We start from the raw sequence: 21,223 nt of genomic DNA on the forward strand, positions 1-21,223 counted from the left end.
ATCAGGCATCAATCTAGTGAACCCTCATTGCACTCCCTCCAAGGCTCCTTCCCCTAGGTATGGAGACCAAGAGCTATACAAGAAGAGGGGGGGAAAACTGGAATAATAATAGAAATGTGCTCCACTGCTTCATGGTAACAGTATGTGTTGGACTTGTGTTTGCCTTTCTATGGGAACCTAAGCTAATAAACTGTTGTTTCCTGTTGAAACAGCCTCAATAGTTTTACAGAAATGGTGGTGTCAAATGCAGCCATGCCTTGAAGGAGAGGAATGTAAAGTATTGCCAGATCGTACTGGTTGGAGCTGTGCCTCTGGGAATAAAGTAAAGACCACCAAGGTAAGTCAATCATCTGCAATCTTTGCAAACCAGAAAATATTTGAATTTCAGAATGAATTTCAGGCTAGTGTAAAAAAAGGTGGCATTTTTGGATTGCCTGCTTCACAATACAAATGACTTTAACTTGAACTGCATTTATACTGCAGCTGCTGGTTGGAGATTGGTAGGGGTTCCAGCCAGGTAAAACTCCCATTTACCGCTGGAACTCCAATTCTCCTGCCCAGGAGAGACCTCCTCAGGTGACAGTTCCGACAACTATCTCAACATTTAAATGAACTCCAGGTAGGTTTGCAATGTTGTCTAAGCTGAATTAGGTGGTGCATTGGGTTTGCCATTGACCTTTCAACTTTTACCTCTGTGACCTGGATTCAAAGCCAGCCCAAATGGATCGGACGAAAGTGTCCTCTATCTGCTGAAGCCAAGGGGCTTAAGTAAAATGAGCGTGCACCGCTTGAATCCAGTGTCCAGAGGACATAAAGACCTATTGCTGCTTTTTATTTGGAAGTTGAGCAGGTTGTCTCCTGGTATCCAGGACAGCATTAATTACTCAAGCAACAACACCAAAACAAATTAACTATTTGATTATCTCACTCCTGTCTGTGGGACCTTGCTGTGCACAAATTGGCTACTCAGTTTGCAAACACACTAGTGATTGCAGTTCAAAATTGACTGTTCTGAGTGTGTAAAAATACTGAATAAGTGCATATGAAGAAATGTCCTTTCATCTCTCTTGGTGGATATGGGTCAACATCCAAAAGATGTCCAAATTTGGTATTCTCACAAGAGAGCTTGTGTGGAAAATATGTTACACTGGTGCAGTACAGGAAGGGGTGTGGTTTTGAAGTTGGGCTGAAGCACATGGTTTGAATAGAATAGTGGATGCTTTGCATCTGGTTGTCCTGTACCTGATACCTGCAGCTGGGGTTGTTTTCCTTGGAGCAAAGAGATTTGATAGCAGTGTTCAAAACCATGGAGACAGAGTAGATAGTGAGAAACTGTTCTCATTAGTGGAAAGGACGAGAACCAGAGGACACGGATTTGAAGTAATTGGCAAAAGAATCAAAGGTAACTTGAGGAAGATCTTTTTTATGCAGCGAGTGGTTGGGTTCCAGAATCCATTGCCTAGGAGTGTGGTCGAGGCAGACTCAATCATGGCTTTAAATTGGGCATTGAATAAGCACCTGAAGGGAAAAGAAAATACAGGGATGAAGGGAAAGGGCAGGGGAGTGGAACTAGCTGGATTGCTCTAGCAGCAAGCTAGCATGGACTTGATGGGTAGAATAGCCTCCTTCTGTGCTGTAACCATGCTATAATTCTGTGACACTGAATGTCTGAAATAGAAAGAGTTCTATTCTGCAGCACTAACAACCCTTACGTTGATGAGAACTCAAAGTTACAAAAAGTAAAATAGTCCAAGAGACCATGTGGTACCAAACTGCAGTTAAACTCCATGTGGTATCAAACTAAGCTTGCAGCTAATTTCTCCAGGCAGTCTTTATTTCTTGGCTATCAGGTCAGGCCAGTTCCTAATTCTGTATTAATACTGCTACTCTAGCCTCACTGTGAAGCAGAAGCCTGTCTGCTGAAACCCTGGGGTCATAAGAGTAAATTCACCAGTTGCACCTACCAGGGTGCATAGGTCAGAGAATCAGTGCAGCAGGTCACAGCACCTTGTTTCTCTGGAGAAAGAAGCACAGTCAATCGAGTCCAATATAACTCTTTTTCAGAACTGAGTCACATCAGACTTGAAATGTTAACTCTGTTTCTCTCTCCACAGACGCTGCCAGACCTGCTGAGCTTTTCCAGCCCACTCTGTCTTTATTTCAGATTTCCAGCGTCCGCAGCATTTTGCTTTCATTTTAACCTATTTCTCTTCCTGTGTCAGGAACAGTGAAATAGATGAATTTATTCTATAATGTCTCCATATCCCAGGAAGGATACACTTGCCTCGGACGCAGTTACAGCGAAGGTTGACTAGATTGGTTCCATGGAACAGAAGGTTGTCTTACAATGAAAGGCTGAGCAAAGGTTCTCTGGGGCTTAGAAGTGATATCTCATTAACACACGCAAGGTTCTGAAGGGGCTTGACAGGGTAGGCACTGAGAGGTTGTTTCCCTTGACTGGGGAATCTAGAACACGGGGGCACAGTCTCAGGATAAGGGGTTGGCTATTTAAGACTGAAATGAGGAGAAATTTGTGCTCGTGAATCTTTGGCATTGTCTATCCAAGAGCTTTGTGGATACTCCATCATTGAATCTATATTTTGGGCTCTCAGAGAACGAAGGGACATGGGAGCAGTTGGGAAAGTGAACTTGAGACAAAAGATGGGCTGTGACGATACTGAATGGCGGAGTGGGATTGAGGATCTGTATGGTCTAATCCTGCCCCTATTTCTTACGCTATTATATAAATGTGCTCAATGGTTCTGTTTCAGGTAAGCTAAGCCTGTGCAGATTTTACTTCACAATTCAGAACAGTGGTTTGTTGTGAGTGGCTTTCTGCTTCCATGAGGCATGTCTGGCATTTAAACCACAAATTGCTCATGACAATGGCTGTTTAACCTGTGGATGTAATCCTTGGACCAGACCAAAGACACTTTCCAATATCCTTTGTGTAATTCTCACAGAAGAGTGTGCAATGCAGTCACCTCTGTGCCCCATCTCGTACAGACAATATCAGTGCCCAAATAGAACAGCTGATGCAGTTGCTTTTTCTGTACTATCTGCTATTCTCACTTGGTAAATGCTTTACCTCAGCATTGGAACAGTCAAATAGACTGCATTCATGGTGCTTGACAAATGACTCTGTTTAGACATGCACTGTAAGCAATGGGTGTCACCTCAGGAACGACTGCATTCTCACCAGTCAGCAGGAATCCTCCGTTGTATTTTTTGAGAAAATCAAGGCTCTCTGAATAATGCTTAATTCGCAAAACCCATTGCAGGATAACCAGCTGTGTTGCTCCTTCAGAGACCAAGCACAGGCACAATGGGCTGAATGGCCTCGTTCTGCGCTGTAACCATTCTGTGATTCGTGAGTTTTTAAAAAAAATAAAATTTATATATAGGGTTAAAGAATCTTAAAAATAGTTTCAAGATTATTTTTGACCAATTTTACCATCTTTTGCCGAAACAACTATGTACCATCATCAGTCACCAAATTCATTTTCAACTGCCCCAACCCAGATCTGAAAACACAAAAGGGCTGGACTTTTGACTTTAGTGCTTGGAGGCGATAGTGGGAGGCTGTGGAATATTTCCTGGGTACAGGACAATGGGCAAAGAGGATTAAAGGACAAGGAAGAGGCACATGCCCATAATAGAGCCTGTAACAAAAGGGAAATCGTGAGGTAGGGCAGGGGGTCCTCTGGAGATGTGAAATCCTCCCCAGCTGATTTTACCTCTCTAATATGCATCCTGGTGATGCCTTACATCCAGGCGCTAATGTTAAACGCTGTAGGGTAGAAATCCTGGTCTTTGCTGTCCCTGTACAAAACAACCAACACATTCGGACTAATTTCCTCGGCACGTTGCTGTAAGATGTTCCCGTCAGAAAACTGGCGATCACATTTCTATGTGTCGGATTATATTCCCAGAATTTTATGTGTGGAGCGGCTGAAATTCCTAGCACCCAACACAAACTCCACTCCCTAGCCACTGACTCCATGCCTTTCTATGGCAACTGTCTGAGGCTGAACCAGCCTTAGTAATCTTGCATCATGTTTGACCCCGAGATAAGCTTCTGACTGTCATATTCTGGAGAGTCAGGCAGTAAAGTATAAAACTGGAACCAATTTTTACAAACATTTATTAGTTTTATTTAGAGATGCACATTATAAACTTGGACCCCCTAATCCAACCACCAGATTTTCAGGCCGTTCCTATTTATATGTGCTCAAGTGACTCCCCAGTTAATGCTCACCACCTGCATACAATTAATTACAATTAATATACAATTAACACTGACCACATACCTGTGCCATCACTAAGACAGCCTGAGGTGTCAGCTGTGGCTCAGTTCATAGCACCCTCGCCTTTGAGTCAGAAGGTTGTGGGTTCATGTCCCGCTCCCAGAAAAAAAAAAGTCAAAGAACTGTGAATGTACTCGAAAGAGTTACTAAGACAGCCTATTTCTACCTCTATAACATCGCCTGACTCCACCCTGCCTTAGCTCATCTGCCATTGAAAGCCTTATCAATGCTTTTCTTACCACTAAACGTGACTATTCCAATACACTCCTGGCCAGCCTCCCAGGTCCTACCCTCCATAAACCTGACATTTTCCAAAGCTCTCCTGCCTGTATCTCAACTCACACCAAATCCCATTCACTCATCACCCCTTTGCTCCCTGACCGATATTGACTCCCAGTTAAGCAATTTTTCAACTTTATAATTCTCACCCTTGTTTACAAATCCCTCCATAGCCTCAGCCCTCCATACCTCTGTAATCTCCTCAGCCCCACAACCATCTGAGACACCTGTGCTCATTGAATTTAGGCTTCTTGAGCATCAATGATTTAAATCATTATACCATTGGTGGCCATGGCTTCAGACGCCAAGGCCCTAAGCTATAGAGTTCCCTCCTCAAACCTCTCCACTGTTCTACGTCTGTTTCCCCATTTAAGCGCTCTTTGACCAAGCTTTTAGTCATCTGTCCAAATTTCTCCTTGTGGCTCAGCGTCAAATTTTGTTTTATAATGCTCCTGTGAGCACCTTGGCACTATATAGATACATGTTATTGTTGCTGTTTACTGAGAGGCCATTGAAGACCAAACACTTTAGAAACACATTTCTCAAGAAAAAAACTATAGAGAGGCCATTGAAGAGATGTACCATGGTAGGGTTGTTCTGCTGGAATTTGAGGCATGACCATTGCGCCTTTTACCCTTCTCTGGCCCAATGAGGAATTCTAATGTTCTGCCATCAGAAGAGGAAACATACTCAACATCCAATGGCAGAAGCAACACCACAATGCCTGTATCCTGAGAATGACTGGGAAGGTGGTAGCTGCACGATCTATCCTATTTTTGTATTAGGATCAGCACCAACCCTCCCCTTCCAGGGGCGCAGATAGTTAGGAAGTGCTGTTGCACACCCCTACCTTTGTGTAAAAAGGCCTCCCCTCGCGATTTGGAACGTGGCCAATGCCAGCAGCCAGAATCTCAACCTCATCTTCTTCCAGCAGTATTTCAGGCCTTCAGAAGTTTCAGGCCAAGAGTCTTCACTGAATAAAGACTAGAGCTTAATTGAAAACATTTAAATTGTTCAATTAAACATAATTGTGAAAAAAAAAAATCCTGTACAATTAAACTGGAATCATTTGTTATTTTACACCATTGCCTGTAGCTCTGTTGAGTGATATGCAATGGTACACGGGGCTCTGAATGGAAAACAGATTATAGATGTTCATAAATATTTTTATGTCATGTGAGACAACTTTATTACCCAAGACCTTTTCAGAATGTGTATCATGTTGCATCATTTGCATATTGCCATGGGAGCACTGTTCTTTCCTCCCAACTGTAGCGCTTTAACTCCCCAGCTTCAAAATCATTTCAGTCAGGATGAAGAATGAACATCATTTGGGCACTTCAACGTAAAATAAAATGAATTGCCGCTCTTCAATATGGAGCCAAAGTGAAGTTCAAGCTCTGTGACTCAGTATAAACATGCAATAAATTTAAAATAGTTTTTGAAATGACAAATCTAATCCACTCATCAGTACCATTTTAGTTCCATAAATGGCTTGTTAACGAATTTACATTCCCTGCAATTTTTGATCCCCTATTTTAAAAAAAATCTACATGGCTGCATGTTCCTTTTTCAGCTGAAAGGGTCCGCAAACTTTATCTGTCACTCCGAGGGGATTTTCAACTTGGTGGTCACTCACTACAACATCCCACTGAGAGCATCTAGCCGCTTGGGTTCACGCTCATGGCCCTCTCAGAATACCTTGACCTCTGTTCGGCTTGACATAAGATTAGAATCATAAAATGGTCCAGTGCAAAAGGTGGGCCCTTCGGCCTATTGAATGTGTGCTGACCCTTTCGCAGGGCAATCCAGCCAATCCAACATATCTCCAGTTAGTTCCTCACGTCTCTCCAGTTTTCCCTCTTTCAAGTATTTATCCAATTCCCTTACTGTTGAATCTGTATCAGAAGTGTATTTCAAATCGTGATTACCGACTGTGTCAAGAAGTTTTTCCTCATGTCGCCTCTGGTTTGTTGTTTTGCCAAATGCCTTGATTCTGTGCCCTCTCATTATTTCTCCTTGAGCACTGGATAGAGATTCTCTTTGTTTACTCCATGATTTTAAACGCCTTTATTAAATCCCCTCTTAGCCTCCTCTGCTCTAAGGAGGAAAGGATTGTACCCGTTAGTGCTGAATTTGTCCATTCCTTGAATTTGAATGCTTCAGCTGAGCCGTTGTTCACTGGGCCTGGGTGGCAGCCCAGAAATGAAGAGGCCCTGAGGTGTGAAACAAAAAGTTGTCTTCCGTGTGCAAAATTCCTTGACATACGCCTGACCAATTCCAAACTTCAGGTCACGTTTCTTTCCCTCTGATTAAGGGGGTACACGGTAGCACTGTGGTAATGTTAGTTGACTAAAATCCAGCAGCCAGGGTTAGTGATCAAGCCAGGGTGAACAATTCTGGCGAAAGAAATGAGGTGCGCTTTTGCCTGGGGGTGCTGCTGAGAGCAGCGGGGGAGGGGGTGATCTGATACCCTGAGAACAGAGTGGGGGTGGGGCAGTGATGGTGAGACCTTGATGGCAGTGGGGTGGGGTTGGGTCCTTGGGAGCGGGGGTGGGTTGCAACATGCAGCCGTGCGATCCACTTCGCTTCTGATGCTGCCGCTTGGACCCCACCACTCAGCGATGCATGACAGGCCCCAACAGACACCGTCAAGCTTGCCGTGCCTGATGCATGTGCAGAAACAACTGCTGCAGTAGAAATCCCAGGCAGGAGAAATCAGGGACAAAAACACGCACTGAGAAGGCCTGACCTGGGACGCAGGATGAGTGGCCAGATTACAGGACAGGTCGGTCACCCAGGATCTAGCAGACGTGAGTTCAAATCCCACCACGGCAGCTGGGGAAGAGTTTAAATTCAGTTAATAAAATACATGTGGAGCAGGAAGCTACTGTCAGTAATAGTGCCAGTGAAACTACCCATTGTTGTCAAAGCCCATCTGGTTCAGTAATGCCCTTTAGGGAAGGAAATCTGCCGTCTTCACCCATTTGCCACCCCAGACCCAAAGCAATGTGGTTACCTGCCATCTAAAATGGCCTAGTAAGCCACTCCATTTTACTGAAACTGTGACCACCTTCACTATGCATATTGCAGTGGTTCGAGAAGGGTGGTTCACCACTGCTTTCTCAGACGTAGTAAATACCGGCCTTGGAAAGTGTTGCCCACATCCCATGAATGAATAAAAACAATTTCTGAAGGCTGAGAAGATAATCGCCTGAGGAGTTTCAAGTTGCCTTTATGCCCATGAAACAAAAGAAAAAAAGTTACTGAACTCATCAGAGGACCAGGAATAGGGCGCTCAGCTCCTCGGGCCTACTCTGTCACTCAGTTCAATCTTGGCTGATCTGCACTTCAGTTCCATTTACCTGCCTTAGCAACATATCCCTTGATATCTTTACCCAGTAAAAATCCATGGATCTCTGCCTCAAAAGCCTCCAATTGTCCCAGTATCCCCAGCGCTTTTGTGGCACACAATTCCAGGTTTCCACTCCTCTTATTTTTCATTAACACGGTAATCATTCCACAGCTCCCATTGAATTTCATCCTACTCATTGAAATATAATTGAATAGCAATAATAAATGCCTGGTCATTAGCGTAGCTATAACCTAAGATAGGCAGCATGATTGAAGGACAGAATACATAATTACAGCCCACTGTACTCCTGCACATCCATTATTATCGAAGTCTTGCGTAAGCTTTAAAAGCCGGGATAAATTAGGCAGGGAAACATTATAAAAGTGTAAATGTTCTTAAGTTGATCAGATGGAAGAGTGGGCACATATGGGTAAGCAGGCCATCGCAATCAGCAGCTTTTATATAACAACGTTGATGAAGTACGATGGCCATACTAAATCATAATGTAGGAATAGACCTCATTGTTCTGAGGCAATGCCGTTCGTCAGACTGCAGTAGTGCTTCTGATGCACTGGCACAGCAGGAGCTCTGCCAAGGGATTTTCAGGCCATTATGCTTTACGTGGAATTTTTAAGTAGGAATGTTGGTTTCTAGATTCTTGAATCAATAAATCTCGAGTTCAATTATGAACTGTAGGTGTTATTAGGAAGCGTACGAGCGATGCAGGAATATTCAACCTGTGTTATTAAATGCACAAATGCTGAGATTATCCTGTGGATGGATGCTAAGGATATCTTGCCCTCGTGCAAAGTGATTTTAATTGCTCCACCTCTGGTAGCTGTGCCATCAGCTGCCTGGGGCCCAGATTCTGGAATTTCCTCCCGAAGCCTTTTTTGTCTCTATTCATATTTCTCCTCCTTAAAACCTACCTCTTTGACCCAGTTTTTTGGCTTTAATATCTCCTCATGTGGCTCAGTATCAAGTTGTGTTCAAATTTTGAAGCACTTGGGACATTTAATTATGTTAAAGGCCCTATATAAATGCAAGTTGTTGACACCACGGGCAGAATTTTGCCGTCGGCGAGCAGGGGGCGGGGCCCACTCGCTGACGCATAAAGTGATGTGGGATGACATCAGGCGGAACCCCCGACATCATCCCCGTCCATTTAAATTTTCAGGAAGGCGGGGGCGCAGCAAAATCAGCTGCGGGCCCGATGACCTGTCAATGGCCAATTGAGGCCATTGACAGGATCATTAAAACAATTAAAGGACCTGCCCGTCCAACCTTAAGGTTAGCGGGCAGGCCAGGAGTCCCGGCGGCAAATAGATAAAACATGAAACCTCACCCAGCGGCGGGATGAGGTTTCATGTAGGGTTTTAAAAACTTTAATAAAGTTAATTTGTAAATTATGAACATGTCCCATCTCATGTGACATTGTCACACGAGGGGGACATGTTAGGGAATATTTTTTTTTCTATTTTTAATATTTTTCAAACTGTAAGCGATCTCCCTGAGGCTGCACTCTCGCTTTTGGGGATTCCACCCCCCCCGCCCGCACAGGAAGCGCATAGCGCTTCCCACCGGACATCATGCAAGGCCCGCCCACATAAAATGGCGGCTCCCCGTCCGCCGGAGATTGGGTCGGGCCCACCCGCCCGACAGGCAGAAAATTCTGCCCCATGTGCCGAAAGTAACTCCGGTGGGGAGTGCTTAATGGATGCAAGGCCCCTCTTCCACTAAAACAATCGCAAAATATTACAGATTCTGGAAATCAGAAATGAAAACAAAAATGCTGGAAATGCTCAGCAGGTCGGGCAGCATCTGTGGAGAAAGCAACAGGGTTAATGAGCTAAGATTTTCCAAGTCCTGCCCACCGCAGGACCGAGAATTCCCACCCAAAGCCAACAGGCCTTTTGCCAGTCTGTCAAATTTCCCGTCCCGCCCACAATGATTCCTGTAGTGGACGGGACCGGAAAATCGACCACCCCCCACCGATGTTTCTGGTTAAGGACCTTTCTTTCAGAGCTGAAGGAAGATAGAAATGTAGCAGCCTTGAGCATGTGAAAGGGGGAAGAGGGAGGAAGGAAAAAAGGGAAGGCCTGTGAAAGTTTGGAGGACAGGAGAGATTAACTGACCAAAGATTTCAGGGCACAAAAGGCAAAGGGGGTGGGTGATGATTGTAGTAAAGAAACAAAAGGTTTGTCCAGGGTGGGTGTGTGAGTTGGAACTCCCTAACAGCACTGTGTGTGCACCTACACCACACGGACTGCAGTGGTTCAAGAAGGCAGCTCACCACCACCTTCTCAAGGGCAACTAGGGATGGGCAATAAATGCTGGGCCCAGCCATGAAGCGCACATCCCATGAATGAATAAATAAAAAAGGATGGTAGAATAATGAACAGCTGTGTCCGAAAGCAAAGGTATGAAAAGCAAGCTTAAGACTGGCACATGAAAAGCAAAAAAAACAGAAACAAAATGGGGGTACAGAGCTTATGGTTTGAACAGAAGGCTGTATCAAAAGATGGAGGTGGTGTTCCTTGAGCTTGCGTTGAGCTTCAACCGCAGTAGGCCGAAGACGGAGATGTCAGCTTGAGAGAAAAGTGAATCAAAATGGCAAGCCCCTGGAAACTCAGAGTCATGCTTGCGGACTGAACGGAGGTGTTCCACAAAGCGACCACTCAACCTGCATTTGGCCTCCCCAGTGTAGCGGAGACCACATCGTAATCAGCGAATGCAATATACTAGGTTGAAGGAAGTACATGTAAACCACTGCTTCACCTGGAAGGAGTGTTTAGTGCCTTGGACAGTGAGGAGAGAGGAGGTAAAAGGGGTAGGTTCATTCCCGTTCTTTGTCTGGCAAGCTGCCAAGGTGTTGGGAGTGACTGAGGAATGGACCAGGGTGTCATAGAAGGAACAGTCCCTTTGTAATGCTGACAGGCAAGGGGAGGGGAAAACATATTTGGTGATGGCATCACGCTGGAGGTGGCAGGAATACTGGAGGTTGATCCATTAAATGTGGAGACTGTAGGGGTGGAAGGTGAGGACAAGGGGAACCCTAATGTGGTGCTGGGAGGATTCTGGGAATTTCTGAGAGATGTGACATTGACACTTTTTATGAAGTAAATGAAAATGGTGGGATGGGGAATTGAAAAGGTCAGGACTTGTGTGGAGCCCTAAGCTCCCTTTCCCTTCATTCTACTTAGCACCGGCTCATGCCCATTCTGCCTCACCAAACTGACATCTTGCATGCGTCAAGGGTCTGGGTGTAGGTAACCACTGTCTCATCATTATACACAACGTGCATGAAGTGATGTGTCATTTTGAAATATGTTAATCAATATTTTGACACAATGCCTTTGTTAGGGTTGAGTCCTTTATTAAACTCTCCTTGTTCTTTCATGGACAAGAGAATCAGAAAATAAATTAACACAGGGATGGAAATAGGTATATTTGAATAATGTCGGTGACATGAAGGAAAGTCTAACACACACACATGTACACACACAAACACATGCACACAGACCACACTCACACACCACACACATGCACGCACCACACACGTCCCTATACAAATCCAATTACAACAGAATTGGCATTCTAAATTGATCTTCATGTTATTAGGTTTCTAATGACTTACCTTTCCGTTCTTGGGGAAACGTTTCTCTTCTCTTCATTTTCCCTGACCATTTCCACTTGCTGCATGGGTACAGGTTCACTGTTGTCCGCAATCTTCCAATAGTGAGACTATCAGCGGGATACTGGAATGGTGGGGTGAGGGAAACAGCACAAATGTTCAGGTTGTGACCAGCTATGGAAACCCTTGGATCAGTTCTGCTTTTCCCTCTCCTGCTAATAACAACAACTTATATTTATACACCATATTTAATGTAATGAAATATCCCAAAGCTGTTTTACATGAGCATTATAGTATGATACTGAGTCACATAAGGAGATGTTCGGTCTGATGATCTAAAGCTTGGTCAAAGAGGAAGGCTTCAAGGAGGAAAGCAAAGTAGGGAGATGGTGAAGTGTAGGGAGGGAATTCCGGGGCTTGGGGCCTGGGCAACTGAAGGCACAGCCACAAATGGTGCAGCGATTATAAATGAAAACGTACAAGAGGCCAGGATTAGAGGAGTACAGCGATCTCGGAGGGTTGTGGGGCTGGCAGACATTACAGTGATAGGGAGGGGTAAGGCCAGGGACGGATTTTAAAACGAGGATGAGAATTTTAAAGCCAAGATGTTGCTTGACTGGGGGGCCATGAGCACAGGGGTGATAGGGGAATGGTACTTGGTGTGAATTAAGAAACAGGCAGCAGAGTTTTGGATGAGCTCAATTGTATGGAGAGTAGAAAGTGGGAGACCAGTGCATTAAGATAGTTGAGGCTAGAGGTAAGAAAGCCATGGTTGAGGAGCATTGAGAGCAACCTAACCAGCTCCTCATCAGATTCTTTTCTACGAAGCTGTTTCCGTAAGACCTGACTTCTGACCATGTAGTGGAAATAAGTTATTGACCAGAGGTCGGGGTGTAACCTCACTTGCACTTTGTTCTCTTGTGTTGTCTGCCTTTCACAACACCCTGTAAAATCAATAACCCATATGACAGTTCAAATAAATGACATCAGTGGTCATGTAATTGAAGACAAGATAGTGCATCAGTTGTACGCTGTCAAGTCTTTTTAGTTAAGATTGTGTTCTGCAGCCCTTTAATCTCTCATCATAGTTTTGCGAAGACACAAAAATAGCCTCCTAATCAGGAGTACTGTTACATTCTATCCTCCTGAATTTTATTTAATATAAAACTAATAACACTGCTTTGCTGTTCAGATGTCTCTCTTTCCACTTACAGAAGAGCTTAATCATTCCGATAGATTTAATTCAGCTTTGCACAAGTCTGTTCCCAGTTGGCAGCTCATCATGCTGTTGTATAAACTTGGAAAGATCCTTTATAGCAACTAAATGCAGGCATAATAACTAACATTTTATTTGCTATGTAATCCTCATTCAGCCTTGTGGTCCACTGAGTATATGTTTCAGAAGCCGATTAGGTAAAAATGCATGAAGTGAATGGAATAAATGGCAGTTATACAAAATATCCATGCAATCATGTTGCCTGGGCTGGTATAATGCAGCCTCTTAGTCATGTAGTACCTTACTCTACCAATAGGTGCTGCTACTGCACTTATTAAGTTATTTTAATTTCTCAACTTTAAACCAAAAAACACCCCCACAATTTTTAGATTAATTTGGCCTTATCAAGGTGACTGATGCCAGTGCTCAGGATCAGAACATTCCCACAGCCCAAGCGAAGGAATTACGCACTTTCAGGCCAAGTATAGCCTGGTTCTCAATAATGCAACACAGCTTTACCTCTGCCTTAACCTCAACCTCACAACCCAATTCCTGTCAAACTACTGCATTATTTCTTTCCCTATGCCGCCCATCTCAGTTGATTCTCTTGAGTGAGGTTGACAAATGTCTGCTGCCCCCATTCCTAACCTGCACCAAGTCTCCTTCACCCATCATCCCTGTGCTCGCTGATCAACATTGGCTCCAGGTCTGGCAACACTTCAACCTTAAAATTCTCATCCTTGTTATCAAACCCCTCCATGGCCTCATCCCTCCTTATCTCTGTAACTTCCTCTGGACATACAAATCTTTGAGATCTCTGTGCTCCTCCAATTCTAGCCTCTTATGTATCCTCGATTTTTATTGCTCTGCTACTGGCGGACGTGCCTTCATCTGTCTAGACCCTGAGCTCTAGAATTTCCTCCCTAGAGCTCTCTGCCTTGCTACCTTTGCCTCCTTCAAACCTATCTCATCTGTCCTAATATTTCCCCTTATGTGGCTTGATGTCAAATTGGCAATACTCCCGTGAAGAGTCTTGGAACATTTTACTACCTTAAAAGTGCGACAGAAATGTGAATTGCCACTATTGTAGTAATTGGGGCCAAATTGGAGCCAGCTTTTGACTATGGAACCACTGCCCAGTATAACTGGGTTGAGAGCAAACAAACATGCTTATTGTTGCACCTTCTTAGAGAGTCAACTTTAATTTCGTACTATAATTCATTTTTTGGTAGCTCAACGATGGGGTAATGGAGATTTAAGTGCTCCGAAATAATGTTCATGATTCAAGACAGGTGTAAAAAAGCATTGAACTCACTCAATATGACTCCCAAAAATGTGCTTTGACCCGCCCACAGGTTTCAGAAAACCACCTCCAATTGCACCAGTATGACAGTCTGAAGACACTTTGAACGGTGTCACTTGAAGCTGTTATGAACCTCAGCCTTGTAAAGCAGTATGTCATATGATTCTAGGATTTCAATTCCACTGGACCATATGATTGCCAGTTTGAATTCTTTTTTTATCTTGGTCCCCTGTTCCAAACATGACTTTTAAGCGAAGAATTTCAGCCAGGTCCCAAGTCAATGCTGCACCCATCTAGCCCTCTATTATGTGTCTGGATGCAACTGGTTTGGTTTGCTTCTTTGTTGTCCTTTCTCGCTATACAAAAGGACCTTGCCTTGCCCCATGAGGGGGAGGTGATATCGTAGTGGTATTGTTGCTGGACTAGTAACCCAGAGACCAAGGGTAATGCTCTGGGGACCTGGGTTCAAATATCACCACGGCAGATGGTGGAGTTTGAATTTAATAGAAGTCTAATGATGACCATGAAACCATTGTTGTAAAAACCCATCTGGTTCACTAATGTCCTTTAGGGAAGGAAATCTGTCGTCCTTACCTGGCCTAGCCTACATGTGACTCTAGGCCCAATGTTGTTGGCTCTTAAAATGCCTTCTGAACAAGGGCAATTAGGGCTGGGCAATAAATGCTAGCCTAGCCAGTGATGCCCACATCCCATGAATGAATAATTAAAAAATTCTCCTTCTGTTGGCTTTAGATGAGATCAGAAACTCAATATTGTTGGAACTGAAGAAACTCAAACTCCTTGCTCCCTAGTTGTACTTTACCACACAAACCACCTCTGTTGTCAGAACAATAGTAGTGACATCTGTTGGCCAATGATGGCACTTCATGAAAAAAAATAGACCATTGCCCTTTGAAGCTTTTTTAATTGAACTATAATTTGAATAATTTTATGTTTTGAGGACCTTATTTACCATTTTTGGTGTCATTCCTTCCTCATCTAAGAGTGGCAACATTTCTATTGTAGCATAAAAGCTGGACTTGTTAGTACCAACCATAGCTTCTTTCGATCAGTTCTTGGGTTGTGATTGGTTCTGCATAGCTACTTCAAATAAAACTCATCCTATGTTCTGACTGATTAAATTGTATTGAATATTTGCACTGCAATCTTGAGTTATTGGACAAAAAAAAAATCAATAAAGATTACTTTTTTGAATATTTTTTAACAGCTGTGCTACAACATAAAAAAATGGATTGTTTTTGGAATCTGCTACAAATTGCTGAGCAAAGCTCCAGAGGAATAACTCTTAGATTTACAAATCAGTGCAATTTAAAACTGCTGATGCGGTTGCCAACGAACGCAGACTGTCCCAGGTTTCGCTTCTGGCTTCAAAGCCACTTTGTTTCAGAGAGGAGTAACTTTGGGGGGGCGAAATTCTCCCCGGCTCATAGTGTGCGGCAGTTGATAGCGAATTGGCAGCCCTGTTTAACACCCAACCCAATTTTCTTTTCCCTTTTGATGTCAATGGGAACCGAGCAATGAGATTCATTGCCGGCCATTTTGAACTGCCCCCCCCACTTGTCCTTTAATTTCTGGATCGAAATTTTAAATCTAACCAAGGCTCCAGTCCACCATTAGTACCTATTACACATTGGCTAGAATCCTAGAAACTGCTGTTGGCTTTACTAGCAGATAAATGTTTGACGCAATTGTGCAAACCTGCTCTCTTTTTGTGCTGCTGTGCCCTGCCTATTTTAACTAATGGTGCCACTCCTAATTAAAGTCCGGGCCGGAGATCTGGGATGAGGGAGGGAATACTGGCTTTGCAGGTTTAGGTCCAAATTAAATCTCAACTGCAGTTTAGGAGGCCCTTGGGATGTGGGTGTCCGATGTTGCCGGGTCTCGGGGAAGGTGTGGCTCCAATGTCTGGGAACGGTGCTGACACTCCTTTTATTTAGGGCTTTCTTATCACAGTTGCTGCTATTGTAACACCATTAGGCATGCACTGCACACACACACACACACATACACACACACACGCTGCCATTAACACACATGCACACTTATTGAAAGCAGACAGTGACAGCCGTGGAGAGATCCTTTTGTCACCAGATCATGATGTCACACTGCGTGCAGTTGGCTGGGATTATGTGGCGATCTAACAGTGCATTACTGTGGGGAACATCTCCCTGAAGCAGTCTCCCAGAGCTGGCTCGCAGTGGTCCAAAGCAACCTGGTTTCTTCAGATAAAAAGAGATTAAAAAAATTAACGATTGGAAAACTGAAATAAAAGAAAAAGATGATCAGATCAGTCAGTATTTGAAAAGGGGAAAGGTGGATTCACATGTGGGGGTGAGACCCTTCATCACAACCTAGTGTGCATTGCCATCATTTTCTAATAATATTGCAGGGTGGTTACACCAGCAGCTGGATCCACTTGCGTACTTGTCTTAAAGCTGCTGCTGTTAAGTATTTGACTCAGGGCCTCTGCCTCTCCAAAAAAAAAATCAGTAACGGTCTTTGCTGAGAAAATGGCATGGGGGCATTTAGCTGGTCTGGTCTGCAGGTGGCCTTGCACCTCGCCTCTCTTCTCAGCTCCATTGGAGGCTGAGGTGGGCCCTGAGTTGGAGACCTCAGTGCTGTGTGTTTCCTCACACGCACCACAGCTTTTGCACGTGAAGTGCCTGCTGCACCACCGGACTTGCCAACCCTCTGGTACTTGGCTTGGTGTCCAAGACGCTGTTAGGGACAACCTGGGAGAAATATTGCAGGGACAGTAATTTTAAAAAAAATATTTTCACGAGAAAAATATCTTTGAACACTTCTGTTTACTAGTCATCAAAGGTTTGGACGTGGGGGGGAAAAAAAAGCTGTTTTGTCTGAGAGCCAAGCATATTCCAGTTGGGTAATGAAGAGTCTCTTTGCTTTCCAGTTGGCTCTGGAGAGGCTATGGGCTGCATAGATGGGCATGTCAGGCAACCAATGGCAGGTTTGTGGAAGAGGGGCAGCTGGAGGCAGGAGGTCATGTGATGACACCTCAAGGATATGGCCAACCAGAGTTGGCAATCCTATCCACCAAGGGGCACTGCTGCCATCAGCTGGGGGATTAAGAGCCCTCACATAAAGGGCATATACGACTCATTATTGGGGTTTTGTTGTTTGTCACCAGAGTGCAGGATAAGTATTAGCACAAATTAAAAAAAAAGCCTGCTGAATCAGTAGTTAAAAAAATTATATTTGAAAAATACAATCTCCTAATTAAAAGCAAGAAGCTGCCCTGTGTTGACATTTATAGTCTCCCTATGTATTTTAGCCAGCAGTGTGACATCATCATCTGGTGACAAAGACAGCTGTCGATCTCTCCAAAGCAGTAAATGGCTGTCCCCAGTAAGTGGAAAATATTCACTTTGATGCTTCCTCCGTGTACAGGTAAAATGATTTAAAAAAAAAAATTAAAGTCAGGGTCAAAATATTGGAAGAATGTTTGCTGTATTAGAAAGACACCAAACCCTAGCTTGTTATGATGATGCACTAACAGCCCACGGGGCTTAAAGCTCACTTTAGCGAGTTACAAAATTGAATTCAATAAATCTAGTCACTTGTGGCCTGGTTTCGGAAGAAAAAAAATGACGATGGAGGCTGTCAAATTGCTTTAAAAACTGAACTGGTTCACTAATATCCTCTGCAGGAGGGTAGCAACCGTTCCTACCTGGTCTGGCCCACTTGTGACTCCAGTCACATTATATGCTTTACTTTTATTCCCCCATACTAAACCGCTTACTTGTTTAAAAAAAAAAATTACTGTGCTAAAGATGATCACCCCTGGCCCTTCAAGATCAGGCAGCAGAGTTCTTCTTTGAGCTTATAATATTTCTTTTTCCCTAGTTTGCCTCCTTTGAGTGTAGTGGGCCTGCAGGTTTGGAAAAGGATTGCTCTTAATACTTTTAGCCTCCTGGATGATAAATTCAGAATCGGATAAAAAAACATGTGTAATCAGCAGCAAATTCATCGGGATGTCGATTTGAAATTTATATGCAGTCTCTGAGGCTCCACAGTATACACCTATGTGCCCCACAGGGACTTCAACTGATTTGTGGCTGCAGTGTGGATTTCCCAATCTAAAGAGACTAAATAAAGAGTCATCAATGAGATGCAGCTAATGTTATCACAGCGCGTGCATCCACTTTTTACTGTCTATCTCCTTGAATACTTAAAATGACTTTTCTCTCCCAGTCTGTCAGAATTATTCATTGGCAATTGTAAACACCACAGCCATCATGCTTTCAGTCTCAATGGAGACTCAGTATATAACCATCAGTGATAAGGAGCTGATTTGCTCCTGTGTATTCCACACAAAACAGATAAATACAGAGGAGTTTTACAACTGTAATTATTGAATAAAATCTAATCCATGATGATCGATCAATAGTGTGTGTTTACCGAAAGTACTCGCCCATACAGCTACCTTTTCTTTACAAATATAAATCAAAATACAAGACAAGGAACAAACATATACTAACTTTCTTCGACTTTAGTTGTAAAACTGTTTTGGGGGTTCTACAGATTATTGATTGACTAGTTCCTCTACAAGACTCTGACTCTCTGTTGCTGTTTATTCTTCCTAGGTGACACGATAGTTGATGAGAAAGGACAGGCTGCTTTTCAAAGACACCTTAGCTCAAATGTTGGGTCCTTTCCTTCAACCATCGCCTGTTGTAGGCTTCTACAATGACCGCTCCGACCCGGGACACTTTCCCTTGAGCTCAGACAAGGACTCAATCATGTGAGGAAGAAAACTAAGAGCTTAAGAAGTCACGGGAGTTCTGGAATCTGACAATATATGGATTTTGCCGGTCTGTCATTTCTCAATGGGCCATACATAGGAGGAGGAACCACTGACCTGTACCTGTTGAGCTTTGCCGCCCAGTTCCAAAATGTGACCCGCAAGAGGAGCATCAATCATCTCTCGGATTCGTCACTGCAATCGTGACATTCTTGGACGTATCTGAATGGACGGTTCACATATTTGAAAAAGAGCAAGAGATGGGATTTCTTGGACCAGTGAGGTGAAATGGAGTTGTCCTAAAGTTCGTCACTACCAGACTCGTTGCTCTTGCACTTTTCAGTGACTTTTTGCAGCCACAGCCCTCTGGCTGGATGCAAGTCGAGACATTCTCATCAACACTCGAAATTTCAAAACATGGAGAGACTTTAGCTTTTCACAGTTTGGACTTTCCTTTTGTTATAGAAATGAATACATTATGGTAAATGTGTATAAACAGCAGTCTGCTTTTGACAGTAAATGCTTATCCGTATACATAAATCAAATGGAAGTTATTGCAGGAATCTCTGATGCAACTGTACTGCTGGCGTTCTTTGGCAATTGAACAAATACAAACTATTTTAATAACTTCAGTGAAATGTGCGCACTATCGGAATACCTAAATAACATCTTTTTATTTGGTTTAAATTGTTACATGGGAAAACAAGTCGGAAGGTGTTAGAATCTTTTTACATTATCAAAATAATATTAATAACACACAACACACTTGTTGTAACATCAGTTCTGCTTGTATGCAAGTTACTTAGCAGTTATGTTTATCACTGTAGCCTCATCTTTATTTGGAATATTCGACGTTATGATTTTGATGTGACTAAATCCTTACAGATATTATTTAATGATAACGATTCTTGTGTACTCTGCAAAGCAGCAGGAGATTCAGTACCCAAAAGGGAGGAAGATGTGAAGCAGATGTTTATCTCAGTGATGCTGTAAAATGTAGCACAGTTTCTGAAACTTTTTTTTTTGTTTTGTTTCTGGACTTGTGTAAATCTTTGTTTTCAATGTAAACAGTAAATAAAATTCAAGTAGCAAAGATGTAGATAACTTCGATCTTTTGTAAGAATGTAAGTCTCAAAAAAGATGGCCACAACAATTACTCTTATCTCTATACTCCAGTTGCTTTTTATGATTTTTATTGCCCACTCTTACTTTATATCACTGGAAACTTCTAATCTTGAAGCTTAACATCATCTTAAATTTATAGACTTATTCGCCACATCCCCCAGGTCTAGGGGGCACAGATTTAAGGTTTTGGGCATGAGGTGTAGGGGAGTCGTGAGGAAGAACTCTTTTATGTAGCGGATAGTAGTGACCTGGAACTTGCTACCTATGAGGGTGTTGGAAGTGGAGATGAGGAATGATTTCAAAAGGAAGTTGGATGGGCACTTGAAGAAAATAAACCTGCATGGCTATGAAGATAGAGCGGGGGAATGGGACTGATTGATTACAGAGAGGTGGCATGGACTCGATGGCCTGAATGGTGTAATGACTTTATGGCTCTAATAGTTCTATTAAATAATCTCCTTGTAGATAGGTTGGTGTATATCAGGTTTGTGGCGCTGTGGTAGTGCCCCTATCTCTGGGCACTACCACTGAGAATTTGGCTCGTCCAGCCTGTCCCACACAATTATGACAAGATATACATTCTTCATCCCACTCAAGATCATGTGATCTCCTGGAAGTAGTGAAAAACCAGATTAAGAACCCAGGCCAATTTTTGAGAAACAAAATCTGGGAAATTCCTCTTCAAGCTCTCCAGGTAATCGAAACAAGTCCAGGAGATCCAGAAGCAGCACTAATCCTTGTTTGAAGGAATTCAGCAAATTGGCATCCATCACGCAAGACGGCATCTTGACGCTGGCCTCTTTCTCATAGCAATTGAGTTTGTGCATGAACTCGGGCTTTCTCCAGGTTATAGTTCAAAGCTTTTGGCACAAATTAGCGCCAAAATGGTAACCTCATTCAGAGGGGCTACGGTAATGGCTGGTGAGGGTTGGGATAAAAGGCAAGGAATGATTTCAGGACTCAGGTGCATTGCAATAAAACAGCAAAGTGTCAGCCATGGCTGAGTGGCAGGACCCTACCTCTGAGTCAGAAGATGATGGGTTCAAGCCCCATTAACACACAACATCTTCTCTCACTTCTGTGTGGTGCTAAGGGAGTGCTGCAATGTGTTTCAGATGAAATATTGAACTGATGCTGCTCAGGTGAATATGGAAGATTCCCTGTCAGTATTGAAATAGTATTAAGGTTCCCCTTAACCAACACTACCTAATGTATATCGTA

General features: G+C 43.3%; 1 protein-coding gene across 10 annotated transcripts in view; it reads left to right on the forward strand.

Annotated features, from left to right (window-relative positions):
• LOC144696489 (chemokine-like protein TAFA-2) overlaps nt 1–19,970 on the forward strand; it is a 322,848-nt gene extending 302,878 nt beyond the window's left edge. For 7 of the 10 annotated variants that reach the window (XR_013580181.1, XR_013580177.1, XR_013580174.1 and 4 more), the window contains exons 5-7: nt 213–337; nt 484–619; nt 18,720–19,970. Coding sequence is in view for 1 of the 10 variants with exons in the window: in XM_078567842.1 (XP_078423968.1) it covers nt 213–337; nt 18,720–18,731 (137 nt within the window). In the remaining 9 variants the exon portion in view is untranslated. Of the gene's footprint in view, nt 1–212; nt 338–483; nt 620–17,407; nt 17,482–18,719 lie in introns of all 10 variants that reach the window. The other 3 variants (XR_013580175.1, XR_013580182.1, XM_078567842.1) reach the window with 3 other exon arrangements.
• The last annotated feature ends 1,253 nt before the right edge of the window (nt 19,971–21,223 follow it).

This window comes from Cetorhinus maximus, chromosome 22 (assembly GCF_964194155.1).
Source record: "Cetorhinus maximus chromosome 22, sCetMax3.hap1.1, whole genome shotgun sequence".
Taxonomy (NCBI): Eukaryota; Metazoa; Chordata; class Chondrichthyes; order Lamniformes; family Cetorhinidae; genus Cetorhinus; species Cetorhinus maximus.